The following is a 20,048-nucleotide window of genomic DNA, read 5'->3' on the forward strand; positions in this document are numbered from 1 at the left end:
TTACAAGGAACTTGTTTGTTTGTTTTTTTCTGTATTCCTTCATGGAATGGAGCATGGGAAGAAGAGAAAATATATTTCTGTTAAGTCAAAAAGTGAAACTTAGAAAAAGAATAGACAGATTAAAAAAAAAAAGAACCATTATCTTAGTTGGAGAGTCAATTAGAAGGCTGGTATATGTGACTTGAGTGAAGAAGAAAAGATTTAGAACAAAGATTGTGGGGAGTGGGACAAAAAACAAAAATGAGACACAGCATGATGGTCCAGTTGAGAAAGTATAACATAAACTTGTGGTCCCTGTCAAAATGGCTATGTGACTTCCTATGACAAGGAGTGGAGAAAAGAAGATGGGAATAATCCAAGGTTGAAGTTTGGAAAGGAACGATTAATCATAAGATAAGGGGCAAGAGAATCAAGGGTAAAGGGCAGTTTAAAGTTAAATTGTTCGACTACACAGTCATAATTGGGATGAGAAGAAAATGAGGTTAGAACGAGAGTATATGAAGTCCTTGAATAAAAGTGGCAGGACTTATGATGAAGATAAGACTGTGAGTCAGGTACTGGACTCCTTCAGAAATGTGGGGAAATGATCCTTCAAACCAGTAAACAACTGGCACCAAGACAGTAACATATCTGAATGGAGCAAACCTACAAGGGAGAGCGAGAGGTGCTAAGTGATATTAGTCTGGAAGCGGCAGTCAGGAACAAGCAACCAAGAAACATATCTCTTGGCCCACTGTGTTAGCAGCTTGAGTGAAGGTAATCCAGACCTGGAGAGGGTGGCCAGGAATGCAATCAATGTCTTCTGGAGGAAGCCCGGTTTCCATGATTCTAAGATGGAAAGGAGAATGCTACTAAAGAGCAGGAATAGTGAAGAGAACAACCAAAAATTATTTTTCCCCTACCACCTGATTTTTTTTTCCACTTTTCTTTCCATGACATTGCCTAAAGTGGCACCACTCATCTTCTTTTATAAATTCAATGCCTATGGAAGGGTTAAGACATGTTAATTAGGTCAATTAGAGCACTAATACCTAATAACGAGGTAACAGAAGTTTTTGATCAAGGAGAAAAGAGGTTGGAAACTTTAAAACACAGAATTCTTTGGGTCTTAGGACAGGCTGGGGTAGGGTGCCATTGTGAAGACCTTAGGGCATTGTGGACACAGTGGGTACCTGAAAGTAGGACCATCAGGATTTGGGAGAGGGTTGAGAAAAGAAGGTTAGAATATGTCAAGGATAAACTACCTAACTTTGACTTTGATTTTGTACTGACCCTCTATCAGAAACAGAAAAGAAAAAAAAGTTTTCCTGCACCAATATGACCCCCAGTTCCAATAGCTCAGATGTAAGGGTAAGTAGCATCCACATTTCAGTTTAGCTGTGTTATGGATCAAGTAGGTTATTCTCACAGTTTAACCTGGTAATATAAATATCATTTAAAACAGTGATTTTAATGGGAAAATACCTTCTGAGTTCCAAACAGTTCCCCAAATTTGAGAATATAATTTATTCATAAATTGGAAATGGCCTACCCATTAACTAAGTTAAATAAATGCAACACAATAATCATTATGGCTCTGTGCTACAGCTGTTTGCATGTAAGTTAAGCCTCAAGGACTTCTTTGCTCTAGAGGTACGGCATATGATGTAAATGATGACTTCTTAAGGAGCAAGTTAAGTATTCTGGGAAAAGTATTCTCCCCCTCTACCCTATCTTCTTATTTGTCATGGGACTGCCATTCTTCTCTCCCTTGGAGCCCCATGTGTTGTGGGAATAACTCTCCTCGTACAGTGCGGAGAATTCACCCTCCCAGGGAAATCCATGTTCATTTTTGTACACAACCTGCTTACTTTTCACCCTTAACAGGAGGGTTAACTGTATTCACAGGCAGACTCTTCTTTCAGAGTGAGGAATATTGCCCCTAGCATGGGCAATTCCCAAGATAAATGCCTTCAAACCATATAAGGCAGAATGTTGTCTTATTTTGATACTTGGAAAGAACAGTGATTTCATCAAAATAGGAACTTCTTCCAGTGACAACAAAGATCACAATTCATCCATGTTTCCACTACTCAAAAATTCGATCTTATTTCTGGTGATGAACTACCCCATGCTGAGTTATTTGATTCTTGAATGACAGAAACACATCACTCATTTCTGGACTCATTCTCAAAGCACATTTCTAGCCTGGCAAAATCTATGGAGCTTGTCCTCTGTTTATATAACTTTTACTCCTGCTTTTTTTACTTCAGTTGAAGCATAATATATTCTATTCCAGCCTTTTACTTTTACCCTATGTGTATCCCTCTGTTTGAAATGTGTTTCCTGTAAACAGCTCTGCAACACTCATTAGTTGACAGAATTGACAAAAAAGGAAAATGACAAATATTGGAGGGACTGTGGGAGAACAGGCACATCAATTCACTATTAGTAGAGAAATGAATTGGTATAGCCATTCTGGAAAACAATTTGGACCTATGCCCCAAAAGAGGCTAAACTGTGATACTACTACTTGATTAAAGAGGTAGAAGAAATAGGAAACAGACTTATACTCTCAAAAATACTTGTAGTAGCTTTTTTGTGGTGATACAGAACTGGAAACAACCAAGAAGTGTGGCTAAACAAATTATGGCAGACAAATATAATGAAACATTATTGTGCCACAAGAAATAACAAAAGGGACAATTCTGAAGAAACCGGGAAGACTTAATATGACCTGATAGAAAGTGAAGTAAACTGAACCAGAACAATTTATACAACAAAAATAGTATCATGTAAAGGAGTAACTGACAGATTTGAAATCTTTCATCCATACAATGATGAGCCATGATTCTAGAGTAATGATGATGAAAAGCTGTCCACGTCCTGAGAAGTGATGAATGTGATATGCAGAGTGAACTATAATTTTGGCTATAATCAGCATAGATTTTTTTATTCTTTTGGGGAAGAAGTGGGAAGGAGAGAAAACTAATGCTTCTTCCTTTTAAAAAATATTTTTAAAAGTTTAAATAAGATTTTAAAATATGATAGACCACAGAATTGGGACATGGTATAAAAGTGACTTTGGCAAGGTAAGAGAAGAGAAAAACTTTTTTTTTTCAGCGTAAGCTTGCTGTGAGGCACTGAAACAATCACAAATTGACTGACTTATGTGACACCCAAAGAAGTATAGTCTAGGGGAAGAAGATTAGGGTCAAAGATAGAATATGGATCCTTATTCTGTTGTTCAAATATCTGGTTACCCAGCACTGATTCAGAAGTATAAAATTTTATTCATCAAATCAATCCCTTTCAGAAAGAACCATGAGACAATCTAATGGCCCTAAATTGTCACATAGGGTCATTTGGCTAAGACAGACTTGCAAATCCCCTAGGGCTATGGGTAGGCATTCTGTCCTGAACTTGAAGCAGTTCCCAAAGTTCTGGAAAATCTAGGTTCTGTTTCCTCTTCTCTCTTCTATCCTATTCTCTCTCCTTTATTTTTCCTTTAAAGACTGGGTTTCCCTATCTTGCCGAGGAAGTCAATGGTATTCATGGGCCTGATCTCAATACTGATCAGCACTAGAGCTTTGACCTGCTTTCTTTCTGACCTGGACCAGTTCCCTCCTTTGGCAGTCTGGTGCATCCCCAACTCTCACCATTTTGGTACTGGACTTAGTGCAGATATCTGATCCACTTAGTCCACTGCTACTCAGAACTCCCAAGGTCAAAACATCCACCAACCTTAGTTCTCTTAGTAACTGAGGTCATAGGTGTGTGCCACCATAGAACATGAAGACTTATTGGAAGCAGGAGTGTGAATAATTTCCTCCAGTTTAGAAGTGACTCTCCCCAAAAGGACCATTCTAGCAACAAAGTCATCATCACAGAATATGACAATATATCAGAACAGTAATGGGGTTCAAAGACCATGCCTGAGCTTACCAGGAACCGAGAATAGTTGTAAGAGAAAAGAGGAGTAGGTAAGAATTGACCCAATAGCCCAGAATTTTTCAAACTTTGGGATTGATCTTATTCTGCATCAGTCCTCCCAAGATATATTATGATAAAGAAGAAAGGCAGGAGTGGGAGAGGAAAACTGGTTATAGACAGAAGGGGATCACCCAAACAGTCTGTCCTAGAAATTTAGAAACTAACCTGAGATTCAAGGAGATAGGGTACAACAAGATTCCCCACTAGCTTACTGCTTTTCCAAGGTAGGAAGGAATATGATGCATAAAATTTTCACAACTACCAGAGCCATTCCTCCTTTATTTACTTTGTATTTATTCTCTCTAAAAATTAAAATACGTACACGTTGTATCCTGCAGATGACTATAATAGACTCCTTCAGACAAGGATTTTTCGTTTTTGTCCTTGTGTCCCTGTACCAACAACAGCAGCTGCCTCAAAGTAGGCACTTAATAAGTTATTGCTGTTGATTTATTGGCAATAAAGGAAGTATTGAGCTCTAAGTGGGTATAGAAGAGCAGCTTTTCCATTGCTCCTTCTACCTCAATAAAGCCATATGGCTATCCTCCCTTCTATCATGCCCCTTTCAGCTTGAAGGGTGGAATCGGATTCAATAAGTAGGGACCTGCTGTTACCATTTTTTAAAAATTTATTTTGATTAGAGTCATCTCTTTTACTTACACATTAAAATTCAAAATCAAAATACTACCTATTAACAGCCACACAATTTGCCTGTTCAACTTCCTCATGTTGTAGGCAACTGACCAAAATAGATATAGGAGCCACATAGGAGACGTGGAGAGAGGCAACCAAACAGATGAAATAATGGAGTTTGAGAATGATTGTGATTAAAAAAAATAGGTGAATATGGCTTGGCAATACTTCCTAAGGTAGTAGTAAGAAACTTTTTTTTCTCTTTCTGATACTTAGATTTTGAAAAGACTGTTTTTTAAGGTTAACTTTGGAGGGTAAAACATTTTAAAAGACTAAAGAAATAAATACCTGTTCTAGAGTTACTGTATTGTCTGCTAAAAAGCCTTCTCTAATGCCTTATTGTGCGCAGCTAGGTGGCACAGTAGAGAGAGAACCAGGTGTTGAGTCAGGAGGACCTGAGTTCAAATGCAGCCTCAGACACTTAATAGTTGTGTGACCCTGGGCAAGTCACCTAACCTAGTCTGCCTCAGTTTCCTCATCTGTCAAATGAGATGGAGAAGGAAATGGCAAACTTACTCCAGTGTCTTTGCCAATAAAACTCCAAATAGGGTCACAAAGAGCAGACAGAACTGAAAAACAACTGAATAACAACAAGTCTCATCTTGCAGGGGTGTGGAGGAGATCCCAGGCTCTTGAAGGACACATCCACATGCTAGAATGCCCTGGAAATGTTGTACAATGCCCAACCAAGTTGGAACAGATGACAGGATAAAACATTTAGAGCCGGAAAGTTTCTTAGAAGACATCTAGCCCAAACCTCACATTTTACAGAGGGGAAAATGGAAGACCAGAGGGACTACCCACGTTTGTAGAGATATTAAATGGCAGAACCAGGATTTGAACCCATGTCCTCTAATTCCAATCCAGCACACTTTACAATTAACCTTGCTGCTCTGAATATAGAACTAGTTCTAGGCTACGTATTCTCTAGAGACTAGAGTTCTTCACTAATTGGCTAAAGGTTGATGAATTAATGAATTTTTGGTCAGAGAAAATCTCAAAATCTCACATAAGATGTGCTATACATTGGTGGGGGAGGGTGTCTTCATATCTGTAACAACACAGATTCTTAAATTACTAAAGTGTCACTAAACAATCATGAATTGAGATGTTCTCAATCATCCCAAGGACCCAGGTTAAGCATTTCTTTCAATTTTTATTAGTTTATTTTAATTTATCAACAATTACTTCCATAAACTTTTGAGTTTTAAATTTCTGTCCCCCTCACTCCCTATCTCCTTCCCCAAGACAACACACAATCTAATATAGGCTATACATATACATTCCTATTAAACATATTTTCACATTAGTGATGTTGTAAGTAAGAATTAGAACCAATAGGAGGAACCACTAGAAAGAGGAAACAAAACACAACAGAAGAAAAAAAATAGTAAATAGTGCTTTGATCTGCATTCAAACTCCATAGCTCTTTCTTTGGATGTGGATAGCATTTTCCATCATGAGGCTTTTGGAGATGTCTAAGATCTGGGGTTAAGTCTATCAAAGTCAGTCATCACTCAATGTGGCTGTTATTATGTACAACATTCTCCTGGTTCTGCTCACTTCACTCAGCATCAAACCATACAAGTCTTTCCAGGTTTATCTGAAGTCTGCCTGTTCATCATTTCTTGTAATATAATAGTATTCCATTACATTTATATATCACATTCACAATTATGATTACTACCTGTGTCTCTCTCCATCCTTCCGCCCCTCCCCTTATGCTTTTCTTTCTCCTTTGTCCTTTTTCCTCCTCACTAATGTTTTGCTTTTGACCACCACCTTCCTCAGTCCCACCTCCCTTCTATTAGCCCCTTCCTTTTCTTTCCCCTTTTCCTTCCTACGGCCTACAGGGCATGTTAGATTTCTATGCCCAACTGATTATGTTATTCCCTTCTTGAGCCAAATCTGATGAGAGTAAGGTTCAAACAATGCTCATCTGCCTCCCTTCCTTCCCTCTGCTGTAATAGGTTTTTGTGCCTTTTCCTGTGATGGAACTTACCCTTGTCTGCCTCCTCCTTTCCTTTTCTCTCAGTACATTTTCTTAGTTAGATCAGATTAATTCACTTACTTGGATCCATTTAACCCACTTGATTAGATTTTTTTCATCATTACATCAAAATCAATTTATACCCACTGCCTTTATGTATACCCCTTTAACATAGTGTAATAACAATACAGTTCTCAAGAGTTACAAGTGTCATCTTCCCTTGTAGGGATGTAAACAGTTTGCCCTTATTAATAACATGTTGTTTCTTTCTATCCTGTTTACCTTTTTATGTCTCTCTTGAGTCTTGTATTTGAAGATCAAATTTTCTGTTGAACTCTGGTCTTTTTATCAGGAAGGTATGGAAGTCCCCTATTTTGTTGAATATCCATCTCCTTCCCTGAAAGATCATGCTCATTTTCACTGGGTAGTTGATCCTTCGTTGTAATCCAAGCTCCTTTGCCTTATGAAAAATCATATTCCACACCCTACAGTCTTTTAATGTAGAAGCTGCAAGGTCCTATGTAATCCTGACTGTGGTTCCACGATATTCAAATTGTTTCTTTCTGGCTGCTTGCTGTATTTTCTCTTTGACCTGGTAGTTTTGGAATTTGACTACTATATTCCTTGGTGTGTTCAATTTGGGATCTCTTTCAGGAGGTGATCAGTGGATTCTTTCTATTGGCTATTTTATCCTCTGGTTCTAGGACTTCAGGGCGGTTTTCCTTTATGATTTCCTGAAAGATACTGTTCAGGCTCTTTTTTTCATCGTGGTTTTCGGGTAGACCAATAATTTTTAAATTGTCTCTCCTGGATCTATTTTCCAGGTCAGCTGTTTTACCAATGAGGTGTTTTACGTTTTCATCTATTTTTTCATTCTTTTGTTTTTGTTTGACTGATTCTTCTTCTCTCATAGAGTCATTAGCTTCCATTTGCTCAATTCTAATTTTTAACAAATTATTTTCTCCTATTAGATTTTATACCTCCTTACCCATTTGGCCAATTGTATTTTTTTAGGGACTTGTTTTCTTCAGTGTACTTTTTTTCCAATTGGTCAACTGTATTTTTTAGGGACTTGTTTTCTTCAGTGTACATTTTTTCCAGTTGGCCAATTGTATTTTTTAAGGACTTGTTTTCTATAGTTAATTTGTATCCTTCCTTTTCTAAGCTATTGACTCTCTCTTGCATACCTCTCATTTCTTTTCCCATTTTTTCTTCTACCTCTCTCATTTGACTTTTAAAATCCTTCTTGAGCTCTTCTAAGAAGGCTTTTTGAGCTTCATACCAGTTCACATTTCCTTTTGAGGTTCCAGATGTGGGTTTGTTGACAATGGTGTCCTCTTCAGAATTTCTGCCTTGGTCTTCACTCTTCCCATAATAAGAATCTATAGTACATTTCTTTTTGCTCATGGTGTTTGCTTATTTCCTGGCCTTTAAAGAGATTGGGCGCTCCTGCTGGGGAGCAGAGGGCAATAACCCAAGCTTCTTGTGTTGGGAGCCTACGGCCTGGTCAATGGCTCTGTGTGTTGGGGCCTCCAATGTTGGCAGTTAGAGGCTATAGGATTCTGGTAGTTTACCTGGTGTTGGGCTAGAAACAACAATACTGGAACTCCAGGGGTAGGATTGGGTAGTGTGGCTCCTGGAGATTTCCTGCTCATCCAGGTCTTTCCTTCCTTTTGCTTTCTTCAGCTCCTTTCAGATGGATGTTGTAGGGTGTTTATCCACCTGGGGCCCGTTGGAGCGCTGCTTCCCTTAGTTTTGCTGAGGCTCTAGGAGAGCTGGTTGCTGTAGAATGATGAGGCACCTGGTGGTTTTCTGAGCTGGTTTCCATTAGTTTCCCCGCCTTCAATGAGGCACTTGGGGGTCCTGGTGTTAGTACTTGCCTGCTCCACCACCCGGGCTTCAGGATCTCTTCCTGGTACGCTGAGGTGGGGCTTTCCACTAGCTTGCTGGGATGCCTCCCGTTCTGTACTGCTCCCCTTCCCCCAAGGTAAGAGGGGCCTTTACAGTTAATTCCTCAAGCTACCCGGGCTACTGGACTATTGCACCCCATCTTTCTTGTGGTTCAGCTGTTCCAGGGTTTTTCCTGGGGGGATATTTTCTAGGCTTTCATAGGTTAATAGGGGAGAGTAAGAGAGACTCATGTCTTACTCCTCCACGTTGGCTCCCAGAAGCGGAAGTTCCAGGTTAATCATTTCTTGAAAACAAACTAGGAAGAGCTCATACTCATGATTCCAATACAGCACATGCCATAGAATATGGTTTTACAGACTTTTGATCACAGCTCATTCTGCTGGTATACATTTAAATATAGGTACAAAGCAAGCATGGGGAAGAACACTAGCAACCAGAGGACTGTCCTAACTACCTTTTACACAGCTCTTGTCACACCAGTTCACCAATGTCCAGCCAGGGCCCCCATGGTCCGCACTGGCTCACTCAGTCTCCCACATGTAATCGCTGAAAATACCCTCACTCTCCACTCACTCCCAAACCACATGAACCCACAGGTTGAGCAATGCTTATCTACGTGAGCTTGACTGTTCAACCCCCTTCTAACCTTAAGGGAAAAGTTATAAAGGAGAAGATACCCGGACAGCAGACAAGTGGAAGCATTCCAAGAATTGGTAGCGAGAGGTCCCAGAAGGGTGAGTATAGTTTTTACTGTGAGTATGGGCCAACATCAAAGAACTCCATGCTTGCAGGGCCTCTTACCATTACCTGTCAGTATTATTTCTGCTTCTCTGATGTGATCACCTCACCCACATGCCTCTGGTGCTTTCCCTTTCCCTAAGGGAGAAGAGGGGGCTGCACAATCTGTCACTGGTTCTCTAAGCCTCAAGTGATGTCTGATGACCCACACTACTCTGTCGCTGGCGATCCCAATGGCATTTTCAAGAAACCCTACTGGCATCAGAAATCATCAGCGTTCCTTTCACATTCCATCCTCACATTCAGGCCAATTTCTCAATCTCCAAATTGAAAAGCATGGCAATAGAGGCTATTTCCTGAAACTTTTCAGTAGCCCAGTAGAATTGCAGGTAGGCATGTCTCCCTGCAGCCTCTAGGGCACACTTGTCTGTCCGTTTCCCATTCTGGCTCCACAGCCTCACGAGATTCCAATAGTAAGAACAGTCAGCGCATAAGCATCCTTACCTGCCTTCTGAAAATTGAGGAAAATCATCCTGAAGTTCGTGTTTGTGTAGAAGTTCTCCAAGTAGGAAGCCATTAGAAAAATCCTTTTCAAGTGCCTTTGGGCCTGAATTTTTAAAAGATTAAAACATTTTTAAAATAGTGAACATAACACATGTGAAACTCTTAAATTCACACAAAACAAAACAAAAATATCTTTAATTCCTTGAGTTATAAAAAAAAAGGTTTTTGAGAAAAAATAACCCATCTTCCAGGGACTAAAAGGCAAAAAGGAAGACAAAAGTACAACTGTGCTCTAATACAGGACTCCTCTTCTCTTTGCCCTACCACCCTCCTACTCATCCTGCCCGAAGACAAGGCAAGCACATCTGGGAGCAAGTCTACTCCCAATCTCCCTCCTCCATGTATGCTGGAGAACGAGGCAAAGACTGGGACTGAGGAGGGAGCATGCTCATAGATCTGTCATCATGGGGGTAGGTGTGTAGGGAGAGGGCAAATAGCAGACCTTTGAAAAAGAAAGAGGCAACCAAATCAGATTGGTTCCCCTTTGCTGCTCTGGATGCTAAACTTATGAATGCCAGGATGCAGCTATCTGGGCACAGGATGGATGGATTCTTTTATCCTTGCTGGGCCGGGTTACATGAGTAGGGTGTGGCTGAGTATAGTCATCAGCTGGGAACAGTAGCAGAAACAGGAGCACAAGAGCAGACATAAGAGAAGTGAGAGATGCAATGAGATCAGAGATCTTGTTAGGGAGGCTGCAGCGAACTGAGTTCTTGGGGACAAATGACTCCAAGGTCCAAATCAAAGCCGTGTGCTCTGCTGAGGAGATAAGAATTGATCTTCTCATTATAAGTAAACCAGGAGTGCATTTTCCCCTTCCAGGGATTCTGACTATGCTTGTGGGTTTTGGGGATAGAATGAGGTGGGGAGATCAAAATGTGTGGCTATATGTGCAAGAAAATGGGAGTTAATGCCAAGCCTCATTGATACCATTTTATTATTATGATTTTATTATTTCAGTTAATTATTTATTCTAATTTTTAAATTATCTATCTACCTATCTATACTACAGTGGAGAAAAAAGACAAGGTGGTAGAAGTTTTCCTAGTAGGAATGGTAAGTGGGAATTGGATTATCAAAGTAAATGTTATTACCCACAATGGGGCAGTTAAAGCTGAACTAGGCTGAGAGTTAAAGAGATTGGAAGTTACCCCAAAGTATCATTCAGTGTTAGGCGGTGTGCAGAGTGGGTTGGCGTGAGCTTCTGACTGAGAGTACCACCCTCAGGAATAGTGTCAAACACAGCCCACGGCACCCCTTGGGTTCTGCATAAAGTTTCAGAAATCATACAAGAAGGACAAATTAGCTATACATACTAGCATATGCGTCTTTGGAAGAAAACAAAGATAAGCATTGTTATTGTTCAGTCACGAATGACTCTTTGTGACCCCATCTGGTGTTTTCTTGGCAAAGATACTGGAGCAATTTGCCATTTCCTTCTCCAGCTCATTGGAGAGATGAGGAGACTGAGGCAGACAGGGTTAAGTGATTTGTCCAGGGTCATGCAGTCAGTAAGTGGCTGAGGCCAGATTTGAACTCAAGAAGATGAGTCTTCTAGACTACAGACTTGGCACTCTATCCACTGTGTCACTCAGCTGCCCAAGATAACCATAGACAGAAATAAAACAGTAGTGAAGTTGATAAAACTAAAAAACATTATATAAGGGAAACAGCACTGGATATTCACTCAGGAGACCTGTTATTACAGCTTTGGCTCTGCACCTGAATCATCAGATATTATTTCATTTCTCTCTGCCTCAGTTTAATCATTTGTAACATGAAGAAGTTGAATTAGATGATCTCTAGAGTCACTTCTAATATTCTATGACTATAATGCTAGAGTTAAAAACAAAGGCATGAGTACTAAAATATTTTGGTTGTCTAGCATCAAATGGAGTGATCAGTCAAGTAGTTAAGCATTTATTAAGCACCTACAGGTGCCAAGTACCTGGCTAAGTACTGGGGCTAAAAAGGTAAAACAAATACATTTATTTATTAAAATTATTTATTTATTTTTTAAAACAAATTATTTATAAGTCTCTGTTTTTAAGGAGCTCCCAATCTAATGGAGGGAGACAACACGCAAAAATAGGAAAAGAAGCTATGTACAGAATAAATTGGAGATAATTTCAGGGGGAAGGCACTAACATTAAGGAATACTGAGAAAAGCTTATTGCAGAAGATTGGATGTCAGATGACATTTGAAGGAGGTAAGTCAGAGGGTAGAAGTGAAGAGAGAGAGAATTCCAGGCATGGGGGATATCCAGTGAAAATGTCCAGAATTGCAAGATGGAGTATCTTGTGGGAGGAGCCGTTAGGAGGCCAGAGTTACTGAACTATAGAGGGATAAGGTATAAGAAGACTTGACAGGTGTGAGGGCACCAGGTTATAAAGGACTTTAATAGCTAAACAGAGGGTTTTGGATTTGATCCTGGAGGTAACAGGAAGCCACTGGAGTTTATTGGATGGGGGGGTGACAGTAATTTATTATACTGTATTCTCAAGTGTAACTGTGGAATCTATTCATAGATGCTCATAGGCTATAGACCTGAATTGAAAGTAATGCCTGGAGATAGCAAGGGAACTGCTTTCCGGAAAAAAAAAAAAGATTGATATCAACCTGCTTTTTTGGTCATTTGTGTCTTTCCTAAAATGCAGTGAAGAGTATCTCATCATGTTACTTTCTGTGTAGCTGATTCTCAGTACTCTAAGTACCCTCTGCTTGTACTCTCTGATTAGAAGGCTAGAGGGCAGCACAATGAAATCCTCCCAAGATTTCCCTTATTGAGGGTTCAGATTTTTCCAGCTGAGTTCCTTTATCCTCAGCTGCTCTGTTTGGTTTACATTCCATGAACATCATGCCCATGGACTGGGTACCCTCCAGCTCCTGTTTGTCAGCTTCCTTTTGTGTACTTTCTGCATTAGATTGTGAGCTTCTTGAAGGCAGGGACTGCCTTTTTCTTATTTGTATTCTCAGCGCTTAGCACATAGTATGTGCTTAATAGTAGGTGTATGTGCCTAGCACATAGTAGGTGCTTGATAAATGTTTATTGATTATTGACTAGTATATATAACATGGAACACTTACTGCAAAATTTAAAATTTTAAAATTTTAAATTTCTGCAAAAAATAATCAAAAGGCAAAGGAGCTGTGTCCCAAATTATTTCCGTATCTTTTACCAAAAAATATTCTTCAGCTTCTTTTAACTTGTTAGGTGAATTCATAATAACCACAATTTCTGCATCATGAACACAACAAACTAGGGCAGTTCTTTGTCAGCCTGTATCCTTTTTTCTCTCATTTCCATAACATTTGTTGATGGGTTGTAGGATCAGATAATACATCTCTCATAATTTCATTAACTTTTGCTAGCATGTCTAGGGCAGTGTAAGACTAAACATTCATTACTAGAATGAAACGCTACCTTACAGGTCCAATGTTAGTCTGCATTTTTCTCCAAGTCCTTTTTAGTATATTAGTGTAAGTTCAAAGATAAAACATCTTGAAAGTTGTGCACTGGATACTATTGATGCAATTCAAAGACATACATAGAATCTGTGCTATACATCAAAAATGTGTCATTGAATCTCTTCTCTAATAATATTTCTTATTCCAGACAACAATACCCTGGCATATGGGTTAAACAAATGACTATACTGGCAGGAAAGAAGATGTAAAAATATTACCAGATACTAACACAGAATGTCAGAATTAAAAGGGACCTCAGAGGTCCATCTTGTCTAATAAGACTCTTCTACAGCATTATAGAAAAGTGGTTACCCAGTTCCATTCAAAGACCTCAAAGGCAGTGAAGGGAGACAACTCATTCCATTTTGGACAACTCTTAAGTGCCAAAAGGTTCTCTATGTACACAGCTGAAACCTTAATCATTGAAAGTTGCATGTGTTGTCCCCTAATTCTAACTTCTATGACCAAGCAGTCCAAGTAGCATCCTCATTCCATAAAACCGTCTCTTCAAATGCTTGACGCCATCAATCTCTAACTGTCTTTTCCTTCCCAAATATCCCAGTTTCCATTAATTAAGTCTCATATAGTAGTTTCCCCTGTTCCGTTACCATCCTGGTTGCCTCTTCTCAAAATACAAGCTTATCAATGCTTCCTAAAATTCAGTTCTCAGAACTGAACACATTGCTCAGATAGCCCATTACTTGGTCCAAGGAACAATAAAAGGGGAATAATTCTCTTCTGAATAGTTCTGAATACCATGTTTCTCAGTGCAGTTTAGGATGCCATCATTTGCTTGAATGCCTTGTCAAACTGATGAACTTCCAGTTCATTATGACCCCAGAATAATTTTCCAGAAACTGCTATCTAGCCATATAATTTTCTTCTCATATTTGTGAAGTGGATTTTTTAAACCCAAGTGTATAATTTTGCATTTATCTCTATTCAGTTTCATCTTATGCAATTTGGCTGTTCATCAGTCTTTTAGAATCTCAACATCATCATCCAATGTGTCCACTATCTGTCCCAGTAACATGTCATCTGCAAATTTGATGGGTATGCCTTCTATGTCTTCCACTTATAAGCATGCACAAAGGCAAAGGTAGATCCTTGGGGCACTGCATTAAAGACTTTCATCCGAGCAATTAATGGCTATTCTTTGGGGCCAGTCATTCAACTAGTTCTGAATCTACCTAACAGTATTACTCTATAATCAACATCTTCCCGGCTTGTCCACACAAATAGCAAGAGAGACTATCTCTACAGCATTACCTTGATCTACCCTATTACAATAGGAACTATGGTGATTCTGGCATTCTGGCATGCCTAGAATGTCCTAGTAAAGACATGCTGCCTTTTGATCCCAGCTTACTTTTCTATATGTTTACAAAGCATCAATAGGCTAAAAAACTTGTTACTAAACATGCAACGAAGTCAAAATTTTGAAACACAGAATTGAAGTGGAGGATGGTACCTTGAAATGACTTTCTACCTTGGGACTTTTTCTGTTTTTCCTTTCTATTCATTTGCATGGGAGACCAAAAAGAAGCTCAGAATTGAAAAACCTGGAGGGCCTTGGATACAGGCAATCCTTGGAAGTCTGCTAAAAGAGCAGTCCCTAATTATGCTGACCAGATGAAGTCTGGCAATCTGATTGATATTAGCAGGTAATATCAGGATTTTCTAACTACGTCTCAGACCTTTAGGTAAGTCACTTTATTTCTGTTTGCTTCAGTTTCCTTATCTGTAAAAAAATAAAATCTGTAAAATAAGAATATCACCTACCTCTCAAGAGTTGTTGTGAAGATAAAATGAGATACTTGTGAAGTGCTGGGGCAATGAGTGGTACAGTGGATAGAGTGCCAAACCTGAAGTCAGGAAGACTCATCTTCCTGATTTCAAATCTGGTTTCAGACACTTAATAGCTGTGTGACCCTGGAAAAGTCACTTAACCCTGTTTGAGGGGGTAAGAAAACCCCAGATGGGGTCATAAAGACTCAGACATGACTGAAAATGACTGAACAACCAACAATATTGTATAATTTGAATGGCTTTATTAAAAGATCAATGTTCAGCAAGTAAAGAGCTAGCCTGTGTCTAATCCCACTTGAAAAACAGATTTAGTTCTATTTTATTTTTTCTCTAGTATGAGACTGAAATCATCAACTCCGATAACCTATCCCTTTCAAGCATTTAATGTAGTTTACAAAAAGCCTCAATATCTGGCATTAAATCTCAATTCCTACCTTATTGCTTTGTTTCATGGGACTGCCCACCCTCCCCTTCTTGGAAATTTGAAAAAAGAAGTTTTATTAAACTAAAGGTCTGAATGGTCTGATCTTGATTTGCACAATGCCTAGGCGCTATTAGACTCACTATCTCATCTCCTATTCATTCTGAGCAACATTGCAATGAAGCACAATGGTGCCAAGTTATGCAGAGAATATTGAAAGCAGACTGTGATGTTGATACTAAAAGGAATAAATTTTCTGATGAACATGATGTCTGAAATTTGTGAAAAGTTAGGGTTGCAGACCTGGATCTGACACTAATTAATTTTGGGCAATTTCCTTAACCTCAGTTAAGGAGGTGTCTCAGTTTCCTAAAATGTTCAAGAAAAAAGGTTTAGAACAAAGGGTCTTTATATCTCCAAAATTCTCTGATTTTAAATATCTTTTAGATTGTCCAACAATTTTCATCTAAGAGGGAGAAAAATCCTATGCTACACTATGTGAGCATCTAAGGGTGGGGTGTAGTGTGAGGAAACTATTTGGAAGCTTTACTATGTATGGTTTTCCTTTGAATAATACTTGATAATTTCGACAAAGCCTGGACAAACACTTAACATTTGTGATATATAAGAAATAAAAAGTATTATATTATGATATTTTCTAATACTAATATTGACATTCATCAAATATCAAGTCTGTACAACAAGACTATTTAAAAGCAATATATTCTAGTTAAAAAAATAGTTTGACAGTCCTTTGGAATTCTTTATATTTAAGTTGCTCTGTATGCTAGATGGAATTGAGAGGGCTGCCATTTGTCTCAACTAAATGTTTGGTTTTTTAACCAATCCCTAGGAGACCATAAAATCTTTAAGGGCAGAGGGCTTGATTTAACTTTGTATTTTTCCCAAGGATCTAGTACTATGCATTGTACCAGCAGGCATTAACAAATGTTTATTGACTAAATGGCTGCTAGGTGACGGAGCAGATAGATCACCAGGCCTAGAGTCAGGGAGACTTATCTTCCTGAGTTCAAACCTGGCCTCAGTCATTCTCATGAAGACTCAGACACTACTGAACAGCAACAAAACTGACTGAATGACTTCCTGCTTGAGTAGAAGGATACAAGTCATATTCTTGGGGGAAAAAATGAGAAAAGCATCAAGAATTACACAAAACCTTATTGGCAGTATTATTATCCATGTGTTCTTTTCTGTTGTAAAAGAATTGCTTAAATCTCAAAAAAAAAAAGTTTATGCTAATATTATCCTTTCATGTTCTATTACATTTTAGTAGTTAATTTTAATTACCTTATTTATCTCAAATTATTTTGGAAGGAATTATTGTTACATTTAACTTGCTGAATATTCTCAGTTTAATGGATGTTAGTTCATCTTAGCTCTCGATGCAAGAATCTTGAATAGATTTGGATTTGGATTTTCCTGTATTGGGACCCATTTGTAATATTGTTTTAACTGGCATATGAAGGTGCTAGATGCCAAATTTACAATGTCATTAAGAGGAAAATACAGAGTATGCTAAGGATTAAGAGAGTATTGAGTATCATCAGTTAAGGATCCTTTGATCTCATTTTCTCTCCAAATAGATTTTTTTCCTTCAAATTCTATGATTCTTTGGATATGCAGAAAAATATGATTGACTTAACTTTTGGCTCTTTCTAGCTATTTGCCATCTGTAGTTAACATTCATCAAAACAGAATCTGAGTCATCAAGGCAACAGAAAAACACATCCCATTCTTATTTTGTCCCCTATAATTTAGTAAATCTCTAGGATTACCACTGGATTAGAGAATTTAGAGGTGACTAATAGATTGCCTAGTTCAACTATTTCATTTTACAGATTGGGAACCTGATTTCCAGGCTAGTGGTTTGCATATATTCCTAAGAGATACCACCAAAATCCACCTCTCTTTTTTCTCTCCAATTGGAAACCAGTACGTGATTTTTGAAGTGAAAGCATCGCTCCATGATTGAATCCCTGTAGTTCTGGCCAAGGAGATGTATTTAGCAAAACAAGTTATGCATCACTATATAAATCCCAGACTGTACTACATGAGAGTAGCATATGGACTATCACTGAAAAGATTTAAAGAAAGAGATTATCTAAGAGTTAATTTCTTAATATCCTTCCATGGTTCAACCATTAACCAAAAAAAAATCCTGTGTAACAAAGTACATCTGGGGGAAAAAGTAAATTCTTGTAAAAAACCTTCATGACCTTATAAGCAATAGTGCTGTCTTTATTACATTTGGAAAATTAGATTTTTTTTTGCTTCAAGTTTCTTTATCTTGAACATAATTGCCCATTTTCTTTAAAATCATGTAAAAGTTTTAATGTGTGCAGCACAGAATGGTCTATATGTGTCTTAACAGCAAAGAGGATACTACACCATCTGTTTATATTTTCCACTGATGTCTGTTTGTTTCCAAGTACAACTCAAGGCATAACTTTAGTCTGAAAAGCACTATATAGTCTACAGTCTGGCTCCCTGGGGGTTTGTTTCTTTCTCAATATACTATCCAAGCAGTTAAGATGAAAAGAAATGTAGTATATAGTGAGAGTACATGGGGTTCCTAGGATAGGCCACTGTATTTCTGCTAACAAGCAACAGCTATACTGCAGGGAAGCATAAGCTGGGAATTTTCCAGTAACAGCCCATGTCTTTAGGACTTTTTCTTGAAGTGTTGCGGTCTTCTAAACTTTAAAAAATACTCTTTTTTTCAAGCTGGCATTACCAAAATTGATTAGGTGCTACTCTTCTGCTTATGGTTTTTTTTTAAATTAATTTTATATATCTATTTTTAAGTGTTTCAATCTGTAATTTAGCCCTGGAGACCCTTCAGCAATTTTTTTTTTTTTACTGGGCAAGTAAATAAGCCACATTAGGCTAAACAATCTGGTAATAATTTTACTAAACAGAAGTCTAAATTAATAATTCAATATTGTATTTTTGCTTGCATACTGAAAGAAGAGGAAGTTTTTGAGTGAGTAAAAGATACTAAATATCATCTATTAATATTACACTTTAGAGAGACAATAAGATCCACTGTGGGACCATGACAGAGCTGAGTGGTCAGTTTTGCCTATTATATCTCAGTGTAGGAAATGGAAGTTTGGTAAAGAAGAAATATCAAGTTTCTGCTGCAGAACGCAATCTGTTTTTTGAAAACCCAGTGACCGTTACTGAAAACTTGTCACTACTGTGTGAAAGGCAACATTTGTGGCATTTAATTTCTTTTGGGCACAATTTCCCCATCCACAAAGTTGGACTAGATTATCTCTAAGGCCATGATTCACTTTGGAGAAATGGCCTTAAGATGGAATTGTACCATAACTACTATATCATAGAAACCAATGCTATTAAAAGTTTCAGGAGATTGGTACCACAGCAAAGACAAACCAATAGATCTCTTCAGCAAAAGTCCCAAGATAAAATGGCACCAATGCATAATGGACTCTTTGCCAAGACAATGAGGACAAACCAAGCCTTTGTGACTGATGAGGCACACTGCTGTGAGAACACAACAGTTGTCATATGAGCCTACCAGCAGGTGAAGTTCACTCTGTAATGGGATTAGGGCATTAAGGCTGTTAAATCATCACACAAATTAACTGCATCTTTTACCACAAAGATATAGCAGTCTGTTCTTGCTGTGGTACCAGCCCACTGGAGATCTAAAGCATCAGCTTACAGGATCTAGCAGGTGAGAGGTAATTCTAATTTAAGGCCATTGCCCTCCATTGGATCACAGAATTAAAAGCTGGAAGGCACCTTGGGGACCATCTAGTTTAATCTCCTTATTTCACGGTCGGGAAAATTTAGCCCTGGAGAAATTAAGTGATAAAACTCCTTACTGCCACACTTCGGGGACAAATTTTGAACAGCAATCTCTAATGATGATGTAGGAGAAGCAGGGTGGAATAGTGGACAGGGTGTTGGACTTGTAGTTGAGGAAGACTTGGACTTATGCTGTACATCAAGCACCTATTAGCTATGTAACAATGGGCAAGTGAGGCAACCTTTCTATGCCTTAGTGTTCTTATGGAAAATAGTGATCATAATAGCACCTACCTCACAATGGTGTTGTGAGAATCAAATTAGATAACAAAGTCTGCACTTTGCAAACCTTAAAATGTTTTGTACATTTGAGTCTTTATTATCATCACCATTGTCATCATCAGTACCTAGATCAGCCCTGAAATTGGCACTGAGTTATATGTGTACTGCTGGGGAAAAGTATCCAATACAAGGCAAGGATGTATCTTGGTGACTTGTAGCATGATAGGTGATTGACAGACAGAGGTAAATGTCAAAAAGACTAAATTTGAGTCAACAAGACCTGGGTTTGAATTCTTGCTTTGATACTTACTGCCTGTGTAACTTTGTGCACGCCAAATAATGTCATCTCTCTGGCCCTTGGTTTCCTTAACTTTAAAACAAAGGGCCTGGACATGATGACC

At 38.5% G+C, this 20,048-nt stretch overlaps 1 protein-coding gene across 1 annotated transcript in view; it reads right to left on the reverse strand.

Moving 5' to 3' along the window:
• Positions 1 to 20,048, reverse strand: part of LOC114032719 (sperm flagellar protein 2-like) — a 222,684-nt gene that overhangs the window by 201,772 nt on the left and 864 nt on the right. The window contains exon 2 of the mRNA XM_027848143.1: positions 9,809 to 9,911. Coding sequence (XP_027703944.1) covers positions 9,809 to 9,911 — 103 coding nt within the window. The remainder of the gene's footprint in view (positions 1 to 9,808; positions 9,912 to 20,048) is intronic.

The sequence above is a fragment of the Vombatus ursinus genome, unplaced genomic scaffold, assembly GCF_900497805.2.
Source record: "Vombatus ursinus unplaced genomic scaffold, bare-nosed wombat genome assembly UNPS02000255.1, whole genome shotgun sequence".
NCBI lineage: Eukaryota > Metazoa > Chordata > Mammalia > Diprotodontia > Vombatidae > Vombatus > Vombatus ursinus.